Consider the following 12,071-nt stretch of genomic DNA (forward strand, 5'->3'; position numbering starts at 1 on the left):
AAAGACTTCTGCACACTCACCAAGTCTGCTGAGTACAGTTGTGCAGGCTGTGCACTGCACAAGGGCATCTGGTGGGGGGGGGGAGCTGAACCCACCACACCTCAAGGCTGACTATGCTCAACGAGAGGCCTCTATTTCTCACGAAGGCATTGTAAAAGTTAGAAGCTGCCTGTGAAGGAAAACAAGCTGATGGATGACCTAAAGCACTTGCTGAATGGCCTCTTGGTTTTCCCAGATTGCCAGGAGCAGAGATGTAGTCCAGCTCTAACGTGGTGACAGTGAGTTCACAGAATCACTTCCTTCAGCGTTAGTTCACTGTCTTGGCCACCACTGTCTCAACATTTTGCTTTAAAAAATTTGTCACTTAGTGAATGTGCTTGGGGCAAGGATGCTTGCCACCTTTCTTGTCTCTTGAGATCTGTCCCTGCTCTCCTCCCAGTCCTGACAGCTCCTGACACAGTGAAGAGGGTCCTCCGTGACCCAGAGTGCTGAGTTACCTGCCTAACCAGAGAAGGCTCAGAACTCACTAAGTTATTCACTAAGCCAGTCCCAGTTCAGTACTCACAGGCCATCCCTGGGTGAGGCAGCATCTCAGGAGCCTGGGTCCTGGCTTAGTCCTTGTATCATAAGCCTTGACTCCTCACTGGGTCCTTGGCCCCCTGTGGAACATCTCAGTCAACTGTAGCAGGCCTCACCAAAGAAGCTGTGGGGACCCCTTTCCATCCACTTACCCAGGGCTACCCCTTGTACCTCAGCCCTGGTACCAGCATCTACCTGGTGCCAGGTGGGACTAGAGCCTCCTCCCATGTGTCCTTCTTTTTGAGAGAGAGCCCCTGCTCGCTTGCACTCCCTTGTATCTAGAGAAGTGTGGGGTGGGCCTCCTGACTGTGATTTCTTGATGTGAGGCAGGCTCTGTTGGCCCCTACCTGCACACAGCACTAAGGGAGGAAATCCTGCCCCTCTCTGTCACCTGGGGCCCAAGGCCAGAGCTCTGGAAGACACCAGGCTGCATGGTGCCAGAATTACAGGCAGGTGGGGGGCACAGGCTGTCAGCCTCCCACGCTGCAAGTGCTGGCTCCCTCCAGGATGGTGGGCTTGAGTGTGGAGGGCTTCTGGGGCTTTCCTTGGGGTCTTATCCCATGCCTGATGCCGCTCAGTAGAAGAAGGCATCCCATAAGCCTCCTTGGACACTTGTAGCTATAGGTGACACTCTGCAAAGGCTCTGGTGTATTCTGGGAGAAGGGCAGGTTGAGGGCAGTGGCTGTTCTCCCTTTCCAGTGGGCAGGAAGGGACAAGCCTGAGTACCAGAGCAGCTGAGAGGAAGGGGCCCAGCAGGGCAGGTAAGACAAGGCCCCAAGTACAGGTGGGGTGAAGCCTGGCTTCCTGCAGCTCCTGGTCCTAGTGCCTATGTCCACTTATGCCCTGTGTGGCGTGGGGGGGTGGGGATGTTGGACAGCAGCCTTGTGTGCGTGTGCCTGCCCCCACTCCAAAATCAGTAGCCCAAGGCAAGAGCTGGAATCCAGCAGCTGTGGCCAGCTGTGCAATCAGTCACTGGCTGCCCATGGCACCAGCTGCCCCTCCAATTCCTTCTAGAATGGTGTCTCATATTCATATTTGTATTGCTTTGCTCATCTTTATTTTCTCATCTTCTGCAATGACTACTCCCTTTTTAAATAATATTTTTAAAACTCACTACTTATACTTTAAATAATATTGTACCAATCTCACAAGAATATTTAAGGAGCATGGTGGCATATGTCTATAATCTTAGCACTGGAAGGCTGAGGCAGGAGGACTGGGAATTTGAGGCCAGACTGTTTCAAAGTATGAAAGAAAAGAGAAAGAGAGAAAAAACTATTTAAGGAGCAAAACAAACATGAAAAAATGCCTTATGGACTAGAAAGCCAGGCACAGATGGGGCCTCAGTGACTGCTCTTGCTGCCAAGGCACTGGGCCAAAACCCAGACAACTAAAAGGAGCTGGGACCTCTCCCTAGACCACTGCTAACTCCTTCCGGGTCTCATGGGCTCAATGCCTTGTCTTCCTGCTTAAGGGGCTGGGAAGGGTAAAGAGGGAAGGCAAACAGGCTCAGGGAGACTAACAAGAGACATTTTTCTTTAAATCTGCTTTTTTACCTAGGGGAGAGAGACACACACAGCAAGGAAGAGACACAGAGAAAAGCCACAGGAAGACTATGTATATGTTTGGTGGGGGGGGGTTGCTGGGGAAGCAGAGGCAGAAAGAAACATGTGGACATTGAGGATGGATTGGGGAGAGAAGCATGGTGGTTTAGTTGGTTTTTTACTGCTATAACAAACTACCCGAGACTAGGTAACTTATAAAGAATAGGGGTTTGTTTAACTCATGGCTCTGGATGCAGGAAGTCCAAGAGCATGGTGCTATCATCTGGTGAGGGTTTCATGCTGCATCATATATGGTAGAGAGCATCCTATGGTGAGACAGCTCAAGTCTCTCTTCCTCTTTTCACAAAGCCACCAGTCCCATGGTAGGGGACCCAGCCTGAGGACCTCACCTAATGCTTATTACTTGCCAAAGGCTGCAACCCCATATACCATCAACATATGAATTTGGAGATTAGGTTTCCAACACATGAACTTTTGGAGGACATAGTCAAACCACAGCACAGGGCCTCAGGCCCAAAGTGAGGCCCTGGCCGCCTCTGCAGGCAAACGCACTGGGGTACTCCCCACTCCCTGTCAGACTCCTGTCTATCCTGGTTAAGATAAAGTTAGAAACATCAAAATGCCACATCCCTTTGAGCAGCAGCTGTCGGCAAAACTCCATATGGCTGCAGCAGCCAGGAGTCTGAGCTAATAAAAGTAAAAAAAAAAAAAAAAAATGCTGGGAAGTGCTCCCAGAGAGCCACGTGGGCACTGCTCAGCACTTGGGTGGGTGGGGTGGGGAGGAGAGAGGCACGAGGAAGGGGTCCCCACCCCTACTCGGCATGCCAAGGTCTCTGTTCTCATTCTGAACACCCAACTCTTTTGGTAATGGTGAGCCTGAGATTTAGCCACTGAATCTGCTCTTAGATAACTGGGCTGCTCCCGCCTTCAGTTTCTCTCTGCAGGAGTGGATGTTAGAGTGCAAGGGTCTGAGCATTTGTGTCCCATCTCCCCCAAATATGGAAGTTGAAGTGAGGCATTCGGGAGATAATTCGGAAGGGCTCTGAAATCAGTGCCCAAAAAAGAAAGGCCTTCAAGCTGGGCCCTGGTGGCTCACACCTGTAGTCCTAGCTACTTGTGATGGAGACTCAAGGCCAGCCCGGACAAATAGTACAAAAGACCCCATCTCAACAAATATCTGAGCATGGTGATATGTACCTGTCATCCCAGAGATGGTAGGAGGCTTAAAATAGGAGGATTGTGGTGCTAGCCTGGGCAAAAAGGGCTGAAAGTGTGGCTTAAATGGTAGAGCACCTGCTTAGCAATAGCAAAACCTTGAGTTCAAACCCCAATACTGTCAAAAAAAAAGCCCCAGAGGGACCCTTCACTCCCTCCCATGTGAGGACACTTGAGAAGGCAAGAACTGGAGACAACTGGCAGGAGAAGCCAGGAAATGGACCACATGTGTGGTGTGTGTATATGCATATATATGTGTATATGTATGCACATATGCATCTGTGTATATATGTAGAGTGTAATTTTCTCATACAACGCCTGCAGTACTGCTTTTGGTGGGGAAGGGGAGCCAGATGGGTGTCTAATGATCCCCACTTTGGGGAGGGGAATCCTCCAGTATCAGCCCCACCCCCCCTTAGCATCCTGAAAGGTGGGAACCCTTCAGCAAGGAGCTTCTCACCTGCAGGAGGTGGTGGTATGCAGGGGGCAGCCACTGGAATCTGTACATGGGGTGGGAAAATAGCACCAACTCTGTAGGCCCTGGAGGGCTACCTTGGCCTGTGCTTGGAGTGGAAATACCTGAGAAGTCTGAGCCAACCCCAGCTGGCTCTGAGAGAGAACACCAGGACAGAGACCAGTCTCAGGATTTCCTGAATTCTAACCATGTGCCATGTACCTGATCTATGGCCTCTGCCCAGCAAGGCACACACAGAAATAAAATGACACTGGGGACAGGGAGGCAAGGCTACACCCACCATGGATGATTATGGGTAGAGGCCAGGGTACATTAGGAGATCTGAAGAGATTTTTTTTTAAAAGCAGCTTCTGGCAATCTCTGAGAAGGTGGCATTTGTTCCAGAAAGAGGACTCCCCACTGCTGTCCCATCAGACTGGAAGTCATGGAAACTGGCCCAGCCACAGACCCTGTGGTCATGCTTGGCCACTACAGAGACTGCTGTGTCCCTGGTTGGTGTCCCTGGCAGCCTTGGAAACCAACAAAGCAGGCCCTGACATCAGAGTCCTTTGCATCTTTATCACTGAAAACGCCTGGATGCAGCCCAGACAGAAAGCAGTGGATTTCAAACAGGAAGGTTTCTTTGTGGAGGGACACACATGGTTCACTTCAGCACAGGAGCTAATCAAGAAGATGGAGGCTGGGCTCCCCTCCTGCCACCTCGGCAGAGGCCCCAGACTGCACCTGCTGATTGGAATCCTGCGGTGCCACAGAGGCTGGGCATCCTGCCACTCCTCTCTCCAAGAACACCTCCGCCTGGCAGGCTGCCAAGAACATTCAAGCCCGCGGACATCACGCCCAGAAATCCAACCATTCAGAAAGCAAATGCATAGGATCTCATGACCACACTGACAGCCTAGTAAATCAGTGTCCAGATGCACAGTCGCAGCAGGGCATCTGAGCGCTTTCTGAGGACACTTGGTGATAACAGTGGCATAGACATGGGTACACACATCTCCACAGCACACAGACTTACTAAGGAACCCCACGAGCCTGCAGCTTTTCAACACTGTATTATGGACACTGGTGGTGGTGGGTCTCTACCCTCAGGAAGCACATGACCTTGTCTGACAAACAAAAGGTCATCAGAGGAAACACTACGGATGATTAAATGCATCCTGTATGGTGAGACCAACGTGGCAGTTGGGTTTCAGAGCTTGGGCTGACAAACCTAGGAAGGTGGCCTTGTTAAGGTACAGAACATGTGATGGAAACAGGAAATATGCTCCAGATGGAGGAATATTAAGAGCAAGGCTAACAGTGGGGACTCCCTGCTCAGTGTCTGGTGGCTTCCAACTGGCTCACCTACAGAGATATTCTTAGGTGGAATGTGAGAGGAAAGAGATGACCTTCAAAGGTCATTTTGCTCCTCTTTCTGTCTCCAGGTAGGAGTTACCAGCCCAGTTGCCAGGGAGCCTCCAAGTGTTTGTCCATTATTCAACTCCTCTTGGGGGGGCAGGGCAGGTGACACCCTACATTCCAGGTGGTTCTCTTTTGCATTAATGGATGTGGCTCCTACTCCCAGGCATCGAATGAAGCCAGACCTGTTGTCATTCTGGTCTAGCACACAGAACCAGGAATTGAGGCCAAAGCCACACTGCTGGGTAGAAGGCTGTGCAGGCTAACACTGGAACAGCTCTGCCTAGTAAAGTGCACAATATTTTTATTTTTGGCATTACTAGGGTTTGAACTCAAGTGCATGCCAACCAGGTGCTCTATTAAACCATGCTCCCAGCCAGCCCAGGGTGCACCCATGCTGGCAATAAACCAACCCAGCCGGACTTTTTTTGTGGGAAGGCAGGTAGCTATGGTTTGCATGTGTCCTCCAAAGACCATGGGTTAAAGGCTTAGTTCCTAGCTCATGGTGCTCTTAGGAGGTGGTGGAACCTTTAAGAGGTGGAGCCTAGTGGGAGGTCTTCCAATCACTGGGGGATGTGCCCTTAAAGAGGATAACGTGACTCTGGCCCCTTCTCTCTCTTTCTACTTCCCAGTCATCATGAGGAGAGCAGCTTCCTCTGCCATACACTCCTCATCACGATGTACTGCCTTATCAGAGGCCCAAAGGTAACAGGGCCAAGCCTTTATGAACTGAAACCTCTGAAGCCATGAGCCAAAATAATCTTTCCTTCTTTTAAGCCGATTACCTCAGGTATGTTGTCACATTAACAGTTGACTAACAAAGTAGGGATGTTGGTGAACATAAAATGATGGACCACCTCAGCCAGGTATGTTCCAGGGAAACAGAACTTATTCTGGTGTTCCATGCTGTGGGCCAACAACCCATTCTAGAATTTCGGGGACTCAAGAGAAGCTGCTGGGCTGAGATGACACCCCACCTTCCATGTAGCATGGCACTTATCCTCCATGACAGAAGATCACTTCTTTCCCAGGATGCCTTAAAGACAGCAAGACTGAGCTCAAAACTAGAGATATCTGGGAAAGGTCTGGGAGAGGAGTGGAAGGGAATGAGAGGGCAATGGCCACCCCTGTCCAAAGCTGGCTTCTTTTATCCCTAGACTGCTTCTTTTGATTCACACTGAGAACAGCCAGGTAGACAGTTCCTTCAAGGCAGCTGCCTGGCATCTTGCCTGTACCCCAGAACTGTGAGTGAGGCATCCTGATACCTCTCCAGTAAGTCACAAGCTGGAGAGTCTCCAAGCAAGAAAACACTCCCCAAATCCTAGATGTGAAAGAGAAGTATTCAGGAGTGGCACCACAAACCATCAGCCCATAATGAATTGCCACACATGGTCTGAATCCCTGTTTCTATAGCCCCAGTTTGGAGCAAGTCCCATAGCAGGGGAAGCAGATAGGGCTCAGGGGATATGTGCACCCTCTGAAATTCCTTGCAAGATTGTGTGTGTGGGTGCCTTTGTCTGGGAAGAGTGTGTTAGTGTTTTCTGGGTCTCAGAAAGATCAAGGACTCAAAGACATTTAAAACCAAGTAATTAAGGACCCAGAGTCTCCTCCAACCCTGTGTGTGCTCTGAGCACAATTCTCACACCACCAAACAGGTGATGAAACACAGTGAAAAGTACTCTGTAAATGGGGTAATCAACATTGTACTGGCTGTTGCCAGGAGGAAACTGGAAAGGAAAATAGTATTTGGGGAAAAAGAGCCACTTCAGTGTGTGGCACAAATCCAGCTGGACATTTCTCCAGTCAGTCTCAGGGTCCTAGAAAACACCCCCTCATTTGTCATGGACATTTGGACACCCCTGGGCTCCCTTCCCATACTTCTTGGCCCATGATCATTTCCTGTAAGGGTCCTCATCTCTACATTCCAGGCAACAAAGGGCAGCCCTCCAGGCCTACAGCCCTCACCCATCAGGGTCAAGGAAACCCCAGAAAAGGGGGAAGACTGATTAACCCTTTCTTTCCTGCACCGCCCTCCCAGTTCTGCCTCTGAAGAGGATGCTAGTAGATCCAAAGTCCCACATGCAAAGGAAATGCCCCCTGTCTCAAGGACCCTACAGAGAGCTCAGGTTCCACAGGATGTGTAAGCATACCAGGGAACCTAAAGTGTTTGAGGATTCCCAGTCCAGCCTCCTACTGTGGGTCTCCAGCTGGAGCTCAAAACTGCTGGCTTCACTTTGTCCTCTTACCCCCAGAAGGGCTTGTCAGTCAGTCCCCTCTATGCTTCTGCATTCCCCAAAGTACCCCTCCCAGGACCGGGGGGGGGGGGGGGAGGTTTGTGGGGAAATAAGCATTTGATCAGTAAAACCTGATCAAAGCATTTGATCAGTAAAAACTGTCTGGTGTGCAAATGGGATTCGAGGGTCTGGAAAATCCATTATTCTGTTTGAAAGCAAAGGAGTTACCATAGAGGCCATACAAAGTTTCCAATGTTCAAAACACTTTAAAGTTATGCAGTGTGGAATGCCATCCTTCTTTGATGATTCAATTTAGAGAAAGCACCTGGGGATGCAGGAGCATCTCAAGCATCGTTCTGGATGTTGTTTAGAAAAGCAGAAACAAGGGTGGAAGCCCCATGTCTTCTGAAGTCCCCAAGTTGCTGCTTCCCTGCCCTTGTGCAGTACACACCTTGGGAACACAAACTCCAGGGTAACATCACAACAGATATAAAGGTGGGGCGGGGGTGGGGGTGGGGGGGAGAGGGGTGGAGCCCAGAATCCAAGAGGAATGTGAATCCATTTACATTTTGGGAGCTCCTCCCAGGAAGGCACTTCCACGAGCCTGAGAAAACCTCACAAAGGTCACCTGAGGGTGCTTCCCCTCCCCGACCTGCAGTAGACTGCAACTCTAACTGGGGTCAGTCTAGCAGGAACACAGGCCCTCTATGAGTCCGACACAAAGCCAGGGCAATACAACCTGCTTAGCAATTCCTAAGGGCAGTTTGCATCCTTCTGCCTCACTGCCACACAACGAAATTCATGGTACAGGCCACCCCCTTTCCCCCCGAAGAAACTGAGAAAGAAAAACAAGCCAAAGAGGTAGATGACCGCCATCAGTCTCTCAACAGGGGAAACCAGTCAAATCTGCAGTCTGTCCCTAATCAGTGGGGTATGACCAGGCTGAGGGCAAAGTGCCGGCAGTCAGAAGTTCTTGCTGTCCAGGAAACCAAATCTAGCTCCCTTCTCTCCCAAGGCTGTCGGCAGGGATTCATGGTCAAGGACCAAAGTTAGGAGAGGTAACACACTATCTCTTCCCTGAACCATAATACAGGCTCTCTCTCAGAAGGGGCGAACGTCCTAGGGACTGGCCATGCCCTTGGACTCCCCCTCAGAAGGCTGAGTTGTCAGATAACTGCACATTCCTTGGGGACCCTTTGTAGGGGGTGACGGCCAGTGGATAGAGAGGAAGAAAAGAACCCTAGTCCAGAGCAGGCATGCATCCCTGCATTCTCTCCTACCAACCATCCGGAGACCTACGGCGAGAAAAAGGGACAACAGTCCAACAGGTCCCTTTCACCCGGCCTCACGGCCTCACCCAGCCAGCCTTCCTCCGCCCTACCCTGAGGCCCCAAATTCAGCGGGAGCGCCCAGGCACCTGCTGCCAGACAGGACTCCATCTGCACGCGAGGGGGCCCTGGGCGGTGCCCCTCGGCGCTCAGGGCTTCCCCGGGAAGAGGCGGGGCGCTCCCGGGACTGGCGCGCCCCCCGCGCCCCCTCTCCGCGCTCACCTGGCGCAGGTGCTGCAGCAGCGTCCCCGCCTCCTCCCGCCGGCCCTGGCGCACCATCCGCAGCAGCTCCTGGACCATGCCGACGCGCCGGTGGTAGGGGGGCAGCCCTGCGCCGGCGCCCGCGCGCCCCGCCTTGTCCCCGGCGCGCAGCAGCAGCGACGCCCAGAAGTCGGGCCGTTCTCGGCGGGGACCAGGCGCCGAGCCGGGGCTGGCTCTCTCCGCCAGGCTGCCCTTGGTCTGTCGGGTGCCCATTGCCGCCTCCGCCGCCGCCGCCCAGTACTATCCGCGCTGGGCCGCGTCCCCGGCCAGCTGCCCGGCCCTTGGCCACCCGGGCGCGCCCGCCTCCCGGCCAGCAACTTTGGGGGAACTGTTGCGCGCGGGCGGCGCAGGGGCAGGGGCGGGGGCGGGCGGCTGCCCGCGCTCCCCTTGCTCCTCCCTCCTCGCTCCCCGGGCGCGCTCCCCCGGCGCTCGCCGCCTGCCCGCCGGCCCCGCCCCGCCCGGCCGCCCCGCCCCCAGCTCCCGCCCCTGCGCCGGGCTCCGCGCCGCCGCGCGCCTCCCTCCCTCCCTCGCTCCAGCTCCTTCCCGCCGCTGGGCTTTGAGCTGGGGGGGTTGCTGGGCGCTCCCTCACTGCATCGTTCCTGGCACTGCTCCCCCTGTCGGCCACCGCACTGCGCCTCCTGGGGCCGTGTTGCGGTGGCGAAGGAGGCGGGCAAGCCCAGCGATGGCATTGGGTTCCCCACCAGGTTCCCCAGATGCTTCCACGCCCGCGCGGGAGGGTGAAGCCTGCGGGAGGTGGTGGGAGGAAGTCAGTGCGCCGGGTGAGGTGGGGAAAGTTTGGCGCATGGGGGTCTCTCAGTCCCAAAGTCGGGTGACTCAAAAGTGGGCTCCGCTGAGCATCAGTACCCTAATCGTTTGAGGCGCTGGTAGAAAGCGGAGCCTCCCAAGGCCTCGCCCCAGACCTACTGCATGAGGCTCTCGGAACGCCTGGTGATGTGCATTTTTAGCCTGCATCTTGGGTGATTCTGATGCATGCTCCTTGGAGCCCTGATTAATTGGGGGCGCAGCTGATTGTGGTTGGTGCATGGACCCAGAAACTTTGTACACGATTGTGTTTCCACAGGGCTCTCAAGGATCTGGACTGGAAAGAGGTGTGACCTTCTCTTGTTCCACTCTCATACCTCAGAGAAGTCCTTGGAATGGTCCTGGTACTACAAAGCAAAGGTATGCCTCCAGGCAGGGCCAGCTGCACACTCCTGCTCTTTCCTCCCAGGCTTCCTCTGTCAGGCCTGGCATGTAAGGAACCAGACCCCTGTGAGTCCATGGGGCCCTACCAGAGAGAAGACTAAGGCACATGGGACCTTCCCTGTATGCCTAGGTGATTGTCTAGGACTCAGCTGCAGGGCTGCAGGAGAAGCAGCAATGGTGTGAGTGCTCCTCTCATTCAAGCCCTGGGTGCTGCTTTAGGGTCTAAGGAAATGTGGAGCAAGTCCTTGGCTTGTGAATCCTGGTTCTTCCTCAGTCATGTTAGGATAATAACTAAGTCAAGAATTGGGAGAGTAAAATAGGTGGATACTTTTAAAGAAAAATTATCCATTGAAACTTGTTAAAGCACAGTAAGGCAGACTTTATTCAAGACCATTATCAATAGGATTTTGCATGGGGGGAGAGAGATTGAGCTCAATTCAGAATACAGCATGGATAAGTGGGTGGGGGGAAGATGGTGGATGGAAAATGACTAAGAGGAAACATCAGGTGTAAGGGGAATTCTGACTAAACTAACCTAACAGAATTGCTGAAGACGGGCCAGGCTGACAAGGCATTTCCCCAGGGTAGCCTAGGGGATGGTAGAAGATGAAGAACCTAGTAAGATACTGAGGGAGATGATTAGATATCCAGAGTTCTTGCAAAACTGACTTAGCAGGGTTCTTAGCTAAAACTGGATTTTACAAGGAAGTACACAGATGGGCCAGTGTGAAAGTTACAGAACCTGACTAAAGGTTGGCTAAGCAGAGACTCTTATCAGTAGATAAACTCCAAGCAGAGGAGTTCTACAAATGAGAGTTCCTTCGCTACTTTGTGCTCATAGGATCTTCCTGTAGGTGTCTTCTCCATCAATCCTAAGTACCTTAATGAAGAGGTCTTGGGTCTACCTTAGCAGGCTTCTCTTCCCTGTGCCCACCACACTCCCAAATGTCCAATTCTGCTGGCAGAGAACAGTCTTCCTACAAGCAGGCTTCGCAAAGTTTAGAGCAGCACTTTTCAAACTCACCTGTACACTTTGTGTGCAGAATATTTGTTGGTGTCCCCAGAGAACCCAGTTAGAGAAATACTTCTGTGTCTCTTATGTATGGCGTTCAGGACCACCCAGCAAGGTAGCTGCCTAGGAAACCTGCTGACCAGAGGGACAGTGGGCACCACCCACTTAGAGACAGATCTCACAACCCATGCTAGGATGTTGGCCTGCTTGAGGGTGTGTGGTTGGGGCAGATGCTGGTGGAAGAGGACCAGTCCCTCATTGGGATCTGGATGACATTCTTTTCCTTTTCTTCAGAGATCTGAATCCATCCTCCTTCTCTGTTCTTAATCCCCACCCTGTCCTCCAACTTTTCCTTTCCTGGCTTTTCTCGAATAAGATCGCTCAAAAATTAAAACCACACTAAGATTCCACCTCACCCCTGTTAGAATAGCCATCATTAGCAACACCACCAACAACAGGTGTTGGCGAGGATGCGGGGGAAAAAGGAACCCTCTTACACTGTTGGTGGGAATGTAAACTAGTACAACCACTCTGGAAAAAAATTTGGAGACTACTTAAAAAGCTAAACATTGATCTACCATATGATCCAGCAATACCACTCTTGGGGATATACCCAAAAGACTGTGACACAGGTTACTCCAGAGGCACCTGCACACCCATGTTTATTGCGGCACTATTCACAATAGCCAAGTTATGGAAACAGCCAAGATGCCCCACCACTGACGAATGGATTAAGAAAATGTGGTATCTATACACAATGGAATTTTATGCAGCCATGAAGAAGAACGAAATGTTATC

The 12,071-nt window shown here is 52.2% G+C and overlaps 1 protein-coding gene across 1 annotated transcript in view; it reads right to left on the reverse strand.

The window, feature by feature from the left end:
* The window catches only part of Lrrc75a (leucine rich repeat containing 75A), a 47,278-nt gene extending 37,865 nt beyond the window's left edge, over positions 1-9,413 (reverse strand). The window contains exon 1 of the mRNA XM_020173036.2: positions 9,017-9,413. Within this exon, the coding sequence (XP_020028625.1) occupies positions 9,017-9,268 (252 nt within the window). The 5' untranslated portion in view covers positions 9,269-9,413. The remainder of the gene's footprint in view (positions 1-9,016) is intronic.
* Positions 9,414-12,071: the final 2,658 nt, after the last annotated feature.

This window comes from Castor canadensis, chromosome 11, assembly GCF_047511655.1.
Source record: "Castor canadensis chromosome 11, mCasCan1.hap1v2, whole genome shotgun sequence".
In the NCBI taxonomy this organism is placed as follows: domain Eukaryota; kingdom Metazoa; phylum Chordata; class Mammalia; order Rodentia; family Castoridae; genus Castor; species Castor canadensis.